Genomic DNA, 16,690 nt, shown 5'->3' with positions numbered 1-16,690 from the left:
CACATTTTTGGAGTCCATAAAATGTTAGTTTACAATCATTATTGCTCTGAGTGCTATTCATAACAGCTTAAATCCCGCTGGGCCTAAGCGGATTAGTGAAACTAATCCGCGGATTAGTGAAACTAATCCGCTGATTTATGGAGTACCGAAAATCTGGGTATTTTAAAATATTTTTTCTCTCTCTAACTTATGTACCTACCCATTTGATTTCAGATTTATTTATATCAATTTCTGCTCTTATTTTTGAAAATAGAGAGTTGGCGCAATGATAAGATTTGATCGTTAATTTAAAACGAGTCTATTGGTATACATTTTATTGAATTTGAGTGACATTATATTTTCCATAAGATGTGTGCGATGTCCTTTAAACTGTAAATCTAGATATAATATACATAACAATAAAATAATTTTACAAATTTCTTTTCTTCTTCTTTTTCTCTATACATTTTATTTTATACAATTTCGGATCATATCAAGGTATAGGTTTCTAAACTTTGGTGCGTCCGACAACTGGAGTGCCCTTTCCAATTTGTCGGACAATATTACTAGTTAATTGTAAATATCTTTATCAAAAAATTCTGCAAAAATCAGCTGTGAGGGTATATTATAAATTATGGTTTTTTGCAAGATTGTTTGATAAAATTACTTTTACAATACAATTTACTGGTAATATTGTCCGACAAATTTTTATGGGTACTCCAGTTGTCCGGACGCACCTAAGTTTAGAAATCTCTATATTTACGAAACGCCCTCTCCCGAAAATTTTCCGAAATGGAAAAGTTGTTCGACTCGACATGAATAACTAAATAAAAGAAGTCTCATGAGGGAGTTAATAACTTTTTTTAATGGTGGGTCCAAGGACTAATATTTTGTTTGAGCCAACCGTGCTCTAAATTTCCATAAAATTTTAATTTATTAAAAATAAAACGGGATAGTTCCCGAATGTTGGCTGTATATAGTTAAGTAACTTTTAATGTAAAGTAAAAACTCCGTTGAGGATTACACTGATTGTTCGTTCTGAATAATCAGTGTAATCCTTTTGGATTTTTAAAAATTTTTAATTCTTAATTAAATTTCATACCAGCTACACCAGGGAGTTTTTACTTCACGTTACAAGTTATTTAATTTATTACTCGGTCTCAAACGCATAAAGAATAAATATACATAGTAGATTTTGTTCCTTTTTCTATGACTCAATATACGCCAATGGAAAATTATCCATTAATAAAAACTTGTGGGAGTAGGAGGACATCCTAATAGTTTCTCAAAATACATTTTACTTTCAAATTTTTCATTTCATCGACGTGTATTTATTATTGTGATGTAAAATAAGTTTTATTATGAAAAAATATGATATCATGGCATTGGAATCCGAACAAAAACGTAATAAAACAAACTGGGTTTATTTAATGTCTTGTGTTATATTGATCATGGGGTTTTTGACTATATTGAGAGTAAATATACCATATAATTTGCGCTATCGCGTTATCGCTGTTTGTTCTGCTATTTTTAGACTCGGTTTATGGCTTTCGAGAAAACTTTGACATAAAAAATTATTTATTGAATTCTAAATTCCTTTTATTTTGATTAAATTGAAATACATGGCTGAACGCTTTTTCAAACATAGGAAAAACAAACATGTCCGGCACTTTTGTAAATTACAACTTTTTCAAACAAAAACTGAAAATTGCTATTTTATTACATCTCTATAACTAGTGAATATTGTTGGACCTAGGATGTTCTTAAGGCATGTATCCATTATGTTCGCTCCTCTTGCGCTCCGAGCTCCTGCAACTGCTCCACATATTAAATATAATTTGAGCTCCCGGACCGTGCAATATAGTGGATACGTGCTTTTAATGTACCCATGCGTTCCGAATGTTGTGATTATCATGTCAAAGGTTCTTGTATACAGCAACATTGAAAAAAAAAAGGAATATAGGCCAAGAATATCATGGATGCGAAATTTAAAGCACAAAATAAATGCGCTCTTTATATCAACCGTAAATAACATTAAAATGGTCCTGACTGCTTCTTCTTTCAGTACGCGTACGCTGTCCGATTATCGAACGTTGGCGATCATATTAGCAATAACAACTTTGTCTACGGCAGATCTACACATATTAGCGGATGTCTCTCGATACCACCCTCGGAAATTTCGATACCAGGATGTTCTTCTTCGGCCTGGGCCGCTTCTTCTGGCGATCTTGTCATTTGTTTGAGATGTCGAACGTTACACCGAATTTATATCAAATATTTTATCGAATTTTTATTGTTTTCGCTCTTTATATGCTCGTAATGACGTAACCGATGAGTTTTTTTAAATACAAACTGATGTCAAGGGATAACTCATTTGAAAGGTCTCCTAAACGGCTTTGCAACGATGCAATTATTTGAATAATCTATTTCTATAAGGTTAACCCAAACTGTTGGTTTATAATTGCAATTAACTTAATAATAAATCTAACAATAAAACACTGAAAACGTTTGTTTTCTATACTTCCACAAAATTTATTATAACTAAGTGACTACAGCTGTTTCGGCAGAGTGCCTTTCTCAAGTGATATAGTTTACAATGTGTTTGCCTGTTTAAGTCTTCAACTGAAGAGGTTGAGGAGTGGGGAGCTGTTTGTCTCGAGTTGGTCATTCAGAATTATATCTGTATTTTTCAGTTTATTAATTTCCATAGATTCTAAAAAAGACAGCTTAAGGCCTTTATTTTGAATATGTAGAATTTGAAACTCTTCATTGAAAGAATGATTATGATCTAGAAGGTGAAGTGCGTAGGTAGAAGTGTCTGTTTTTCTATTGTTGAATGCCCTTTTGTGTTCTGCTATCCGTTTGTCAAAAGTTCTGCCAGTTTGACCGATGTACGTTTTCGGACAGTCACCACAAGTTAGTTTGTACACACCACTCTGTAGTTGCTTTCTCTTTCGGCTTTTATTGTTCTTAATATATTTGCTTAAGTTGTTGTTAGTTCTGAAAGCTGGTGTTAGCTTTCTTTTTTTCTTTTTATGTTTCTTAAAGCTTTCCTTTTTATGTATCTGGCTATTTTTGTTGTTATCTTGCCAGTATATGTGAGAGAGCAGAAGGTACTGGGTTCTTTTGTGGTGGTGGATACACTAATTTCAGGGCTTTATTATGGAGTTTTTGGTTTAAAATTTTGTTAACTGTTTGTTCGTTATAGCCGTTGTTTACTGCTATTTGTTTAATGATGTTTAATTCTATCTCGAAGTTATTTTTTGTCATGGGAATTTCTGTCAGTCTATGTATCATGCTATGGTAGGCTGCTAATTTGTGTTGTGTAGGATGGGATGATGACTTGTGTATAGTTGTGTCGGTATGGGTAGGTTTATGATATACGGAGAACTCATGTTTGTTGTGTAGTCTGGAAATCGTTACATCTAGAAAGTTTATGGAGTTATTCTGTTCTGTTTCTATTGTAAACTCAATATTATTATGAAGTGAATTAATATATGATAGAAATTGGTCAAGTTGTCTGTTAGTTCCTGTAAAGCATACTAGTATGTCATCCACGTATCTCCACCAATATAAGAACTGTTTAAATACGGGACGTTTAGAAATTGTTGTTTTAAGTTGGTTCATAAATATATCTGATAGCAACAATTTCTAAACATCCCGTATTTAAACAGTTCTTATATTGGTGGAGATACGTGGATGATATACTAGTATGCTTTACAGGAACTAACAGACAACTTGACCAATTTCTATCATATATTAATTCACTTCATAATAATATTGAGTTTACAATAGAAACAGAACAGAATAACTCCATAAACTTTCTAGATGTAACGATTTCCAGACTACACAACAAACATGAGTTCTCCGTATATCATAAACCTACCCATACTGACACAACTAAACACAATTCATCATCCCATCCTACACAACACAAATTAGCAGCCTACCATAGCATGATACATAGACTGACAGAAATTCCCATGACAAAAAATAACTTCGAGATAGAACTAAACATCATTAAACAAATAGCAGTAAACAACGGCTATAACGAACAAACAGTTAACAAAATTTTAAACCAAAAACTCCATAAGAAAGCCCTGAAATTAGTGTATCCACCACCACAGAAAGAACCCAGTACCTTCTGCTCTCTCACATATACTGGCAAGATAACAACAAAAATAGCCATATACATAAAAAGGAAAGGAATAACACCAGCTTTCAGAACTAACAACAACTTAAGGAAATATATTAAGAACAATAAAAGCCAAAAGAGAAAGAAACTACAGAGTGGTGTGTACAAACTAACTTGTGACTGTCCGAAAACGTACATCGGTCAAACTGGCAGAACTTTTGACAAACGGATAGCAAAACACAAAAGGGCATTCAACAATAGAAAAACAGACACTTCTACCTACGCACTTCACCTTCTAGATCATAATCATTCTTTCAATGAAGAGTTTCAAATTCTACATATTCAAAATAAAGGCCTTAAGCTATCTTTTTTAGAATCTATGGAAATTAATAAACTGACAAATACAGATATAATTCTGAATGACCAACTCGAGACAAACAGCTCCCCACTCCTCAACCTCTTCAGTTGAAGACTTAAACAGGCAAACACACTGTAAACCATATCACTTGAGAAAGGCACTCTGCCGAAACAGCTGTAGTCACTTAGTTATAATAAATTTTGTGGACGTATAGAAAACAAACGTTTTCAGTGTTTTATTGTTAGATAAAATGAACTTCCATCAAGTAACGGTCGAATCCATCAATTAATAATAAATGTTTAGTAATATACAAAATTATAAGAAATATTGAAATTTACACCCAGCAATGATGCAAGGAGTAGGAAGGGCTGATCTGACAAGAACAAGAGCGACCACTGTAGTAACATTCGCTGATGACACGGTGGTCTTGGCATCTCACATCGATCCGGCCTCAGCCTCAAAGATTCTTCAGACAAGCCTTAAGAAAATCCAAAAGTGGCTAAAAACATGGCGTGTTAGGGTTAATGAAACAAAATCAACACAAGCAACATTCACTTTGCGCAAAGAAACATGTCCACCAGTAAAAATCAACAACTGCCCACTCCCACAAGCTGTTGATGCTAAATATCTTGACACGAATTTGGGCCGAAGAAAACAGCTAAGCCTTAAATTTGGCAAAATGTATTGGCTCCTTGCGACGCAAATATAAATTATCAGTGGAAAATACATTACTGTTGTATATTGCTATTCTCAAACCTGCGTGGACCTATGGTATATAACTTTGGGGAACCTCCACTAATTCCAACATTGACACCTTTCAAAGATTTCAAAACAAAGTGTTGCTAACCATCATTGATGCACCATTCTACATACCCAATAGGTTCATTCTACACGAGGTCAAGCTGGAATTCATTAAGGAAGTCATCTACCAATTCAGTGTTCGGTGTTCGTTACAGTGAAAGGGTGTCAGTGCACCCTAACATGTTGTCCAACCGTCCAAATGTTCCCGATGACAACGAAGTGCGTAGACTTAAGACGCCTGCTGCTTGCCCACCTGTCTACAAGACCTATAGATAAGTTTTAGCTTCTAAGGAAATATAAACACTAAGTACGCTAACAGTCAAAAAAACACTAAATTTAAATTTAGCTAGTTTTTACAGGATATCGCTTACTAGAGGGATATTCTACATATGTGCGTCTCACATTTGTCATAGCAAACGCTTATTGCCCTTCCGGCAGATCGCAGAATCCATTAGAGGTTATACAAAAAATTCAGACGACAATTGCTAGATACTAAATATCGTAATATACTCGTATAGTATAATTTATCTGATAAAGTTTAATATAATAATTATATTTAGGTTTCTCCTTGTGACTTGAATAATGAGGCCGATATTTATCTTCTACGCTATGCACTATGAAGTGCTGACGTTAAAGAAGCGTAAATTTAAATTCTTTTCCAATACGTAAAATAGAGTTTCCATTTGCAAAATTCAATATAACCAACCGCCTAGGACCAGCAGCAGCGCGATGCTGGTATTTTTCATTTGTAGTCAATAACGTGATGGAAATGCTCCATGTTTTATTTATTACTGTCTCTTTTTAACCGTCCGACAACATTTATTCTTGTTTACGAATTGGCCTATTTATCAAGCCGGAAGAATTTCAAGGGAAGTGGAAGCGAAGACACTTCTTCAATAAATAACTCGCAATTGGAATGCTGTAGTTCAAAGTTGGATGAACTATTGGAAAAATGTCGCTACGCCGGATTTGTTGGATGAGACTGGAGAGAAGAGCAAAAATAAATTAATATTTTTGTACTTACCCTCGGGATTCGATATTGATGAACAACGACGGTCTGTATTTAAAAAGTGCTTTAAAATTTAATTTAAGATTCGTAATTTAGAAAATATTTATTCATAGTATTTATTCATAACCAGACTTAGGTAAATATGCATATTCAAACGTAAAGTATATGCGCATACATATGCACAACTTTTGTCACTAATATTCAGAAAAAATTCAACGCTTTTCCTTCTTCTTTGTTGTGGTATGTAATTTAAAGCTTTCTTTGGCCATCTATCTTCATTCATTAGTTTCACGTGACCATAACACACTAGCTGTCTCGTTTCAATTCTATCTACACTGATTTTGGATATACCACACGCTCTCCTTAAATAATCCATTTCTACTACTTCTATCCTTTTTCTATCTTTTTTCGTGATCTGCCAAACTTCTGCCCCATAAGTCATAATAGGCTCTACCAAGGTACGATAGATTGTCAACTTCGTTTTTTGTCTTATATCTTTAGACCATAGTAGAGAGGTTAGAATGTTTACCGCTTTTTTTGCCCTGCTGCGTTCTGTTTGTATATATGAATACACTGAATTATGACGTATAATATTTATTATATTAAATAGGTAAATTCAAAACTTACAAAAGTGTTTGTTTTTATCCTTCAGCTATCATAAAAACCCGGTTATCGGTTGCCTAGTTTGACTACGTTCCCTTGTTGGCCACTCGTCTTTGTTGAGCTGGAGTAACTTTTATTTTCGCGTCCAAAACCTCAACATTGGTCTGTTACACCTTTTTAGTTGGGCTAGAACCATTTGTATAGATATCTGCCATTGGTCGTTGTACTTCCGAACCAACGAACCGCACCTCGAGTCAACTTTTAAGTTGAATGTTTAGTTTTTATGTTAAGAATTAATGCAACACCGTATTAGGTGTTTGCTGCCTTAGTCGTTAAGAATTAGAGTCGTGCATGAACATATAGTTCCTAGTTTTGTGCTTTATTTGCGTTTACATTATCCTAGAGATAACCTTTTTTTGGTTAGAGGTTGATTGCGTTAGAGTCTCTTGTTACTTTGTGCTTTTGTGACTTGGTCACTTGTGTTCAAGTATCTTGAGAACCAAAACCAATTTTAGCTCCTACATCGACTATTGACTGTGTCAGGCTACATATTGATAGTCGGACTTTTGTCTAGGGTGTTTACTGCAGACTCCGATTCTCCGATTGTAAACAATGCTGTTCCATCAGGTTTACATTGTGTGGAGGGGCTGTGTAGCGTTTCTTTTTCTGCGTGTAGATACTAATTCAATTTCGTCAACACATAGCTTGGTTATGCAGGTGTTTATCGACATGTGCGTCTGAGTAAAACGTGTTCCCTAAAAGCTAAGATGTGTTCCCTAAAAGCCTTTCTCTTCTCACGTAGAATGTGGGAACAAGAGCACTTAGTAGTATATTATATAGTAATATACTACTATTATATAGTAATGTTTAATACTCAAGACTCATAATTCATTTAAAAATGTGAGATTCTAAGTGATTTTATGAGCGTATCGAAGCTAACATTTCGAGCAACAGCAACAGGACTCGCTGTCCTGTTGCATATGCCTCAGTTTCTCACGGATTTTTCGTGACGTATTACCATTTCCCAACCAAGTCTATATATTGATGGATTCCTAAGATTATGGTCATTGTTAGTGTGAAATTCAACGCAGTCAGTAAGTAAGATCTAGTGGTGATAGTGTTTAGTGGGCCCAGCCGTTGCTGGTAAGAGTATTCTTCTAAAAGTGCCAATCTTCTGGAGATGTTGGCGACCACATTGACCCATCTTATTCTATTTACGGCAGCTCGAAATAGATCAGTTGACGTTAGACCAGTCCACTTCCTAAGATTGGCCAGCCAGAATATACGTCTACGTCCAAGGCCTTTCCTGCCCTCAATCTTGCCTTGTAGAGGCAAGAGTATTACCTATCGTTTTTTAGAACATTCAGTACAATTTCATTTTTATTTAAAGGGTCCAACTCCATCTCCACCTCCTATATTATTAACGATGTTCCTCTTTGGACTGTGTCAATAGTCTACCGATTTCTTCATATTCGTCTTCGGCTGTTATTCACCTGGTGAGTCTGCAAAGATGCATTCTCTACCATTTGGAGCGTGTAGGTATGGGCCTATACCCTTTTTCTATCTGTTTTATGCAAGTGAGTTAAATGTTAGGTTTATTTTTCCCATAAATGTTCATAAATTTGTGGAAAAAGTCTCTTCCTTGGGATTGTCAATATTATATGTAACATGTATGCATAATAAATGATTCTCGCCTAATCAAGACTTGTCAAACATGTCAATATTAAACATTCTGGTAAGTTTTTCTTATGTAAATAAATATGAAGGGATGATAGAATAAAAATTTATGCAACGGTCGGTGTCATATCCTACCGATATATTTATATGGATATATGGCTCACTCTTTGTGCGAATCTGACGTGCCCGTTAGCTCGTGGCTTTCATGCATAGTAATATAGTCTCTAGCGTTCCTCAAATTTAAATTAAGTCGTGAGGGGTGTATGCTCGTAGAATATATTTGACGGTTAAAATAGAAGTATTGCAAGTGCTCCAACGAGGGGGACACCGGTAATAAGAAAAATCGAAGAGATGTGTTTAGAAAAGTTAGAGGGTAGTGTGTTTAAGGCATACACTGCAGGTGTAATGCATTATATAATTCAAAAAATAGAGTTTCACCACAAAAGATCTGCATAGATATCTTATTTTAGTCATATAAACTTACTTTTAGTCATATAAACTTTACAAGAGGTATTTACTAAAACGAAAACACGCCTTTAAATATGTGGAAAAAATAATAGGTAGGATTACACGTGGTAACTGTGAATACAGTTACATAGGTCAAACTGCTAGATCTCTCAGAGCTCGTGTAACTTCACATACAAGTGATATTCGTAACAACAATATATATGGCATCTCTGCATCTCATGCTTTAAATGGAGGACATTAGATTAAATAGGTATTAAAACTCGGGGTTCGTCAGTCAGAGAATAGCTATTACAAAAGTTTTGTTTAAAATGGTTGTATTTTCAAGGAACCGAATGCTTCTAATAAAAAAGTGATAACCTTAGTGTAAAAACCATCTTTTACAACTTGATCATAACATATATCTTAATAATGTTAATGTCAAGCCATGGAGTTCAAAGCACTATTGCCTTGACTCTCCTGTCTGTTTTAAAATGACTTGAATACTACCCATCTAACCTTATACCGTACTAAAGTACGTATTTATAAAGGTACGTATCCATTAGGTTGTGCTCCATGATCAGTGTAACTGATCCAATGGATACGGCATGCGCTCGTCTACATATAAACCGTCAACACTTGGATCGTAGTTATGGAACTTCTCCATAAGTTATCGCAGGTTTGTATTTTTGTTCTCGAGTATCTTTTCCTTTTACAATACCTACTTAGTCTTCTGGTATTTGAAAATGTAGATAAGTTTTTAATCTACATACTATTAAACAAGATTTTCAACTCATAAGATAGCAGGACATTTGGAGACAAACGATAAAGAAATAGCCAAAAATGCAACAGAAAAATGTAGATATTAATACTCTTCTAAAAAGGAAAATCAGGGATAGGTGCGAACAAAGAAATAAGTTGCATATAAACTATGCTATACTATCTAACAACCATTACTGGAAGATATAATACGTGGTGTGTGTGTGTATGTGTGTTATGTCCAAAAATGGATATACGATTTAGATGTCCGACCATCTTTTACACTACAATTATTAATTATCTACTTCCCTTCTCTTTTTAGTGTAAAAGCCTCTTGATATGTTTCATTAAGTCATTTAAAATAAGTGCCTACTTAGATTGTGCTGATAACGTACAAAGATTTATAACTTACATAAATTATTTGAGCAATTTTCGTATTTTGCATAATCTAATAGTAGCTACAAGCAAAGTTGCATGTTTAATAGGAACGTAATGACCAAATATAAGAAAAAGGTTACGGCACAACCTATTTTCACTTTACGGGGGCTCTCCAGGAAGTAGGAGTCCGACTATTGTGTTAGTTTTTTTTAAGTTGGCATTCGTGTTGTTTACACATATTCCTATCTGTCAATATAGTGGCGGTCACAACACAGTGGCTGGTTACTTGCTTGGCCAGACGGTCCTGATTTAATTCCTAAACACAGATTTTTTTCGATTTGTGCAAAGATGTTAATGATATTACTATACAAATTTCATTAACATATCAGTGACTTCCATAGAGGAAGTGTTCTTTAAAGTTTAATTGATAAATTTGTTATTTCTGCAGCCTTTTATTAATTTATACTTACAGCATCTTTGTTAAGTTTGTTCATTTTCATACCTGAAACAAAACACAAGAGATTAGATATAAAAAACAAATAAATCACTAAATAAAAATTATCTACACTAATATGTATGTCTTTACTCACGATTAGTTTACCGTGAATATACGTTGCTATAAAATATTACTTTAGCAAATTAAAATAATATACGACGACACTTTTCGATAGAACTCTTTATTGATTACTATACGTGTTTACAGATCTAATTTTCGCTAGCTACTGAATACTACTAAAAATACAAAACGACTCCCCACCAGAAATCCCTGATGGTGGGGAACACAAAAATGTCTGATCTGTCCTACACAATTTCACCTTGGGAAAAACGTGATTACAAAATCGTCATCACTGTCCTTCTCAGAAGCTGACAATAACCGCTTGAGTCGCCTACCTGTTAATTTCCAAATACCTACTTTCTAAAGAGAAGGATTATGGTACAAATGACATGTTACCCAGAAATATTGGTAAAAAGAATGTATTTTAATCTTTTAAGAGATTTCTGGAAACTAATTTACCCAAACTTTAAAAATTACTGATATGAATTTACATCGTAAAATAAAATCAAAAATCAAAATTAACTAAACTATAAGTAGATGGAACAATGTATGTTTTACTTGTTTTCCTATTTGGCAATTTGAGTAAAGAGCCATCCAGATAGCAATTGCTTTCTCATGGAGGATATTGGAGACGGAGACATAATGCGTTATGAGATGAGTCCCGTTCTGACTTTTTGAGCCACCGCAATACGAATTTATGAAAATGTTCGTTGAACTTCCTTTTAATTTATGTAATCGTTCACTAGTAAGTAAGTAGTGGTAGTCAACTTTTATAGTTCCAATATTGATTTGAAATAGAGAAGATCTCAACAGAACTACCTTCTTTTGTGTCAGTAAATATTTTTAAATGGATAGGAGCGGTTCTTAAGGGTCTGCTACAGCAGAACATACAGAAGATTTCTTCTTCTTGAAGTGCCGTCTTCCAAGAGGTTGTGTACCATCATTACTATTACTACTCATCTACCGTTGCTCTAAAGAGTTCCATGACACTCTCCTTCTTCCTATACTCCTTTCTCATCTTATCTTTCCTAGTATTAGCAGTCTTAGCACTTCATACCGGTGTCCCCTCATTACGTGTCCCAAATATTGTAACTTTCTTATTTTTACTGTGTTTATTATTTTATATTCTTTGCCGATTTCTCGCAATACTTCCGTGTTCGTTTTCTTCTGTGTCCAGTCCATGCTCTTTTAAGCATTCTTGTGTAACACCACATTTAAAATGCCTGTAGGTTATTTATGTGTTCTTGCTTCAATGTCCAGCTTTCAAGTCCATATTTAAGTATCTAAAACACGTAGCATCTCAGAGCTCTTACTCTCAGTTCTAGTCTAAGGTCATTATTGCAGAGAATTTATTAGAGATGAAATTTATATAAGAAGACTTATTGAAGAGGATTTATAAGCTCGCAAACAAATGTTTGATACCTTTAACTGTCTACGATCTACTATTAATAAGTTAGTATCAGAAGCAAAACCGTACAATACACAACTGTAATGGTTTCTCATCTGTTATAACGATGAGATCTGTCTCTCAGAGGCCGCATACCTCAAAAAATCGGTCCAGACAAACAGATTTGGATCAAATGAGGCGGTAAAGAAAAAAGATTGACCTATTTTATCTATGAACAAGCTGAAAATGCGAGCATTATCATAATGAAAACTTTGTTTATTTGCGTATTTTAATTCATAATATGGAAAATTGCTATTATAAAAAGTTGTTTAGAATTAAAAATTATGTTTTAATGTGCAATTATATCATTCTAATTTAAATATTTTTAACTATAAAGGTACTTTACTTTTGATCGAAATTCATATTTTTTATATACCTCGTATAAAATTAATAAAATTTGATATATGATGGTTGCATCATAAATCTTAGACCACGAATCTGAGACCATCTTTTTATGAAGAATAACTTTTCTTCGTCAAATTAAAAATAAAAGAGTTATAAATGAAAATGTTGTTTGTATCCATAATTTGAGAAAAAGTTTCAAATATTTTTTTCCATTAGAAGGATGCACATATCAGACCATAATGTTTTATTCCAAACAACATTTCATATATTCGGTTCGCTAAACTCAGCCACAACTGGCTAGTGATGTTAGTCAGCAATTTTGCCAATTTGGCAAAAAATAATTACTAAATAGTTAATAATTACTAAATAATTAGTAATTTTGCCAATTTTGGCAAAATTGACAAAAAACTAAAAAATTACCTACTAAAATCACTAGCCAGTTGTGTCTGAGTTTAGAGAACCGACTATAATAACAATTTTCATTTCATAACAAATGGAACAGTCCATTTATCATTAGGTATTCCCATTAAAGGGGAGGCCTTATACTCGTATAAACCTTTTTAAAGTTTTTAATAAATTATTGCTTTCAAAATATATTCAAATTGTACTTTTGAACATCTTATTTACTTTATATAATAATAATTAAATTCACTATCAAATGTCATTGATAGATATTTTATTAATACTTCATTTAAAATTGTGTTTGACATTCACGAAGTGTCAAATTCAAATGAAAATAACCTATGCTTTGCTTGACAAATTCAGATTAAAAAACTAGCCTACTTACTAGCAACGATTTCAGCTGACGGTTAGTGTGTCCGCAGAAAATATAATGATTGTGACGTCACATTTTAGAGTTTGAGGTCGATTATCTCGAAGACGGTTAGAGATATCGAAATGCCGTTTTCAGATTTGGATTCAGAAGACAAAACTACATAAGAAACCATCGATAAATCTGCTCTAAGTATTGCAGGAGCGGCAACATAATAACACACAGACTTTGATAATTTATAAACGAAAAGTTTTCGTTGAAAATACATCAATTTCTTAGAAAGACCATTTCTTACAATCAGTGTAACGGTAAACTATGTTGATGACTAAGGTCGAATTTTGTCTCAAAGTTTTTTTATCAATTATCGTTTAAACTTATGCTTAAAATAGTCCAATAATTTCCAATTACAAGAGACAAAATGTCAGAAAAGAGTGTAAAGACCTAAAATGAGCTCTAATATGTTGAAATTACTTTCAATATCAAATTCTCGAGAACAGATATTCAGACGATTTTAATATCGAAATCACGAATTTTCTAATACAATGCAATTCCAATATTCCAGGTAACTTTGAAGTGAAGGAATTCCATTTGAAAGATATTTTTCTATTTGCGAGTAAGAAGGATCGGCAGAAATGAACTGGCTCTCTGTAGGTACGTTCGATATTATCAGGAAATATGATGTGAACTGTTCAGCTCTTATAAGTTTGTATTTTTCAGAAAAATCTGCCTTAAAGTAAGAGTATATTATAATTTCAAATTGACTATTAAACATTAACATCTTTCGGATCTTTCCTTCATCAGTACGATGTTTAGTCTCTTTTCTTCTGATAATTATTTAATTATTCCGACAACTTCTGCTAATGCTTGTTTTCCGAATCCATGGTTTTCAATTTCTATATTTACATCTTTGTATCACATATATTTACAGTTCATGTGATCCTACGCAGGAAATAGTTACAATTTGCTCTTATAGGTATCACCTGTCGAAAAAACGTTTCAGTACCCTGGCTGTTGAATAGGGTGGACCGAAAAAATCGACTTTCAAATAATAATTTGCCGGACTTCATTAAATTGCGGGGTCCGAGAAGTTAGCTACAGATACAAGGAAATGAAGGCCTAACAGTGTTGCCATGTGTTCTTAGAATAAATCGGGAAAGAGCATGTGATATGTTTTTATTAATTTATTTATTGACAATAAATGTAAAACATTAACTATGTAGATAAAATAACGATAAAATTTTTTAAATTTTTAATGTTCTCTAATTATCTCGAAATACCAAGATTTTAGTATCAATAATAAAGTTAAAAAGTGTAAAATAAGTAAAATTCTGCTGCTTCAAGATTTTACTATATATTTTTTGTTTATTATAATCTATATGAAAATGAAATTTGTAAAATAAAGTGCAAAGTAAGTAAAATTCTGCTGTTTTAAGATTTTACTATATACTTTATTTATTATCTATATAAAAATAAGATTTGTGTAAATAATAAAGTCGCCAATACAATAATTACAGATTATCTAGTAATATTATTACATAGCATCTTTTCAGTTGAACTTATAGCAATCGAAAAAACTCTAACATTCATTAAAGACAAAAATATTAAAAAGCTGTGATAATAAGAGACTCCAGAATATATGCAACTGAAAATACAGATATACAAGTCCACAGAAATAATAAAGCTGTGATACAGGCTCCAGGCTATATGCAACTAAAAATACAGATATACAACATACTAGTCCACAGTACTATTATAGGAAAAATATATAATTTGTCTAAAATGGAAGTGGTAACTATTTATATGGGTAAAGGGTAGGTATATATTTTTTTTGTATAAATATATAATATGTATTATAATTCCATAACAAAACGTCAACCTGGTAACAAATGTAAATTAGTGTTGTGTATTATAATGTAATGTTTATTATTATTAATTAAAGTACTTATTTGAAATGACAAATATCGCGATAATAATGTGTTTTATTTATCAAACCGACAAACGCAGAAATTTAAAAAATTGCTATTTGTAATAAGTATAAATGTGTCGATAGATATCAAACTCGCCCAAGTCCAGTATTGCTCATTTAAGATATTATTTATTTGTTAAATTCAGTAAGAAATTTCGATTCTTTTCGTGTATATCAATACTACCTAAGTCCTCACTTCTTAAAGAAATTATGCGCAGAAGTTGATCGATTTTATCACTCCTACCTAAGTTACACGCACGTTTCAAATCATACGCACAGAAAAACCTCATTATCTCAAAAACGTTTATTCGTGACTTAGGCATTTTTGATATGTATCGACACAAATAATTTACATAAAACTGTCAGAACATTAATAATTAATTAAAAGAAATATATGTGAATCTAAAGTGAATCGCTCTTCCCGCATTTGCGATATGTTCCAAAGTCTTTCACGTGCTACAATAGTTGTAGGCATTTTAATATTTTAAAAAATACAAAATGAACACAAAAATAACGTACTGACGAAGTAAACACTTTTCAGTAACTAAAAGCATTTCAGGTACATTCATTTCAAATAATAAAAAGAAATATAATATAATAAAAAGAAAGTCATAAAATGCATATCTGCGGAACATCTGTGCAATCTGGCAAACGCAAATTTAAACGTTCTCACTTTATTGCCAAATCTACTCAGTAACCTATCAGGACAATTGCCACAAAACAATTTCTAATAATTAACTGCAATTAATATCAAAACAAACAACAAATATTTATTCGTTCGTATTTTACATACATTAAAAAATAGCAAAATCCACAAAATAATGTAAAAAAGATAGTTTTCAAAGCTTTCTCTGTATATTTGAAGCGTGCAACATATTATACATTATATACATTATAATCACATGGCAACACTGTCAAACTTCAATTCAACATTCTATGAAAATCTAATGTGGCTAACTTCTCGGACCATCCAATTTAATGAAGTCCAATTTGCCTATATGCGGAAAAGTGGTCTAGTATTGAATCTTAACTTGTGTTAAAATTTTTGCTCAATCGGATGTTATTTAGTGGTGCCCCCACCCACATTTGTGAATAGACGCTTTCTCTTCTCGGTCGGTCATGCACGTGCTTATAAAATAAACCAGTTTGAGGTGGTCTAGCGTCAGTATTGCACGTATTTTTATGCAAACTGTGTGAAATCCTTAAATTACAACTTGTTTTGTGTTGTTTTTTGTGAATTAGTGGAAATTTAATAAACCAAAAAACGTAATTTTAATGTGTAAACATGGCAAACAATAGAAAAAAGACTGAATGTGTTATATTTGGTGCCCCATCACAATTAAAAGACAATGTTTTACCTACTTACGCAGATGTATGGCGTTCACAATGGTGCAATTCGCAAATTAGAACTTCAAATTAAGAAACCATTACAGTGGTTCACTTGTCTTTTACATGGAAATG

The 16,690-nt window shown here is 32.8% G+C and overlaps 1 protein-coding gene across 1 annotated transcript in view; it reads right to left on the bottom strand.

Moving 5' to 3' along the window:
* The window catches only part of LOC126888082 (uncharacterized), a 132,678-nt gene that overhangs the window by 11,587 nt on the left and 104,401 nt on the right, over positions 1–16,690 (bottom strand). Inside the window, exon 2 of the mRNA XM_050656102.1 lies at positions 10,614–10,645. Within this exon, the coding sequence (XP_050512059.1) occupies positions 10,614–10,645 (32 nt within the window). The remainder of the gene's footprint in view (positions 1–10,613; positions 10,646–16,690) is intronic.

Source organism: Diabrotica virgifera, chromosome 7, assembly GCF_917563875.1.
Source record: "Diabrotica virgifera virgifera chromosome 7, PGI_DIABVI_V3a".
NCBI classification, from domain to species: Eukaryota; Metazoa; Arthropoda; class Insecta; order Coleoptera; family Chrysomelidae; genus Diabrotica; species Diabrotica virgifera.
This window is presented reverse-complemented; position numbering and strand designations above follow the sequence as displayed.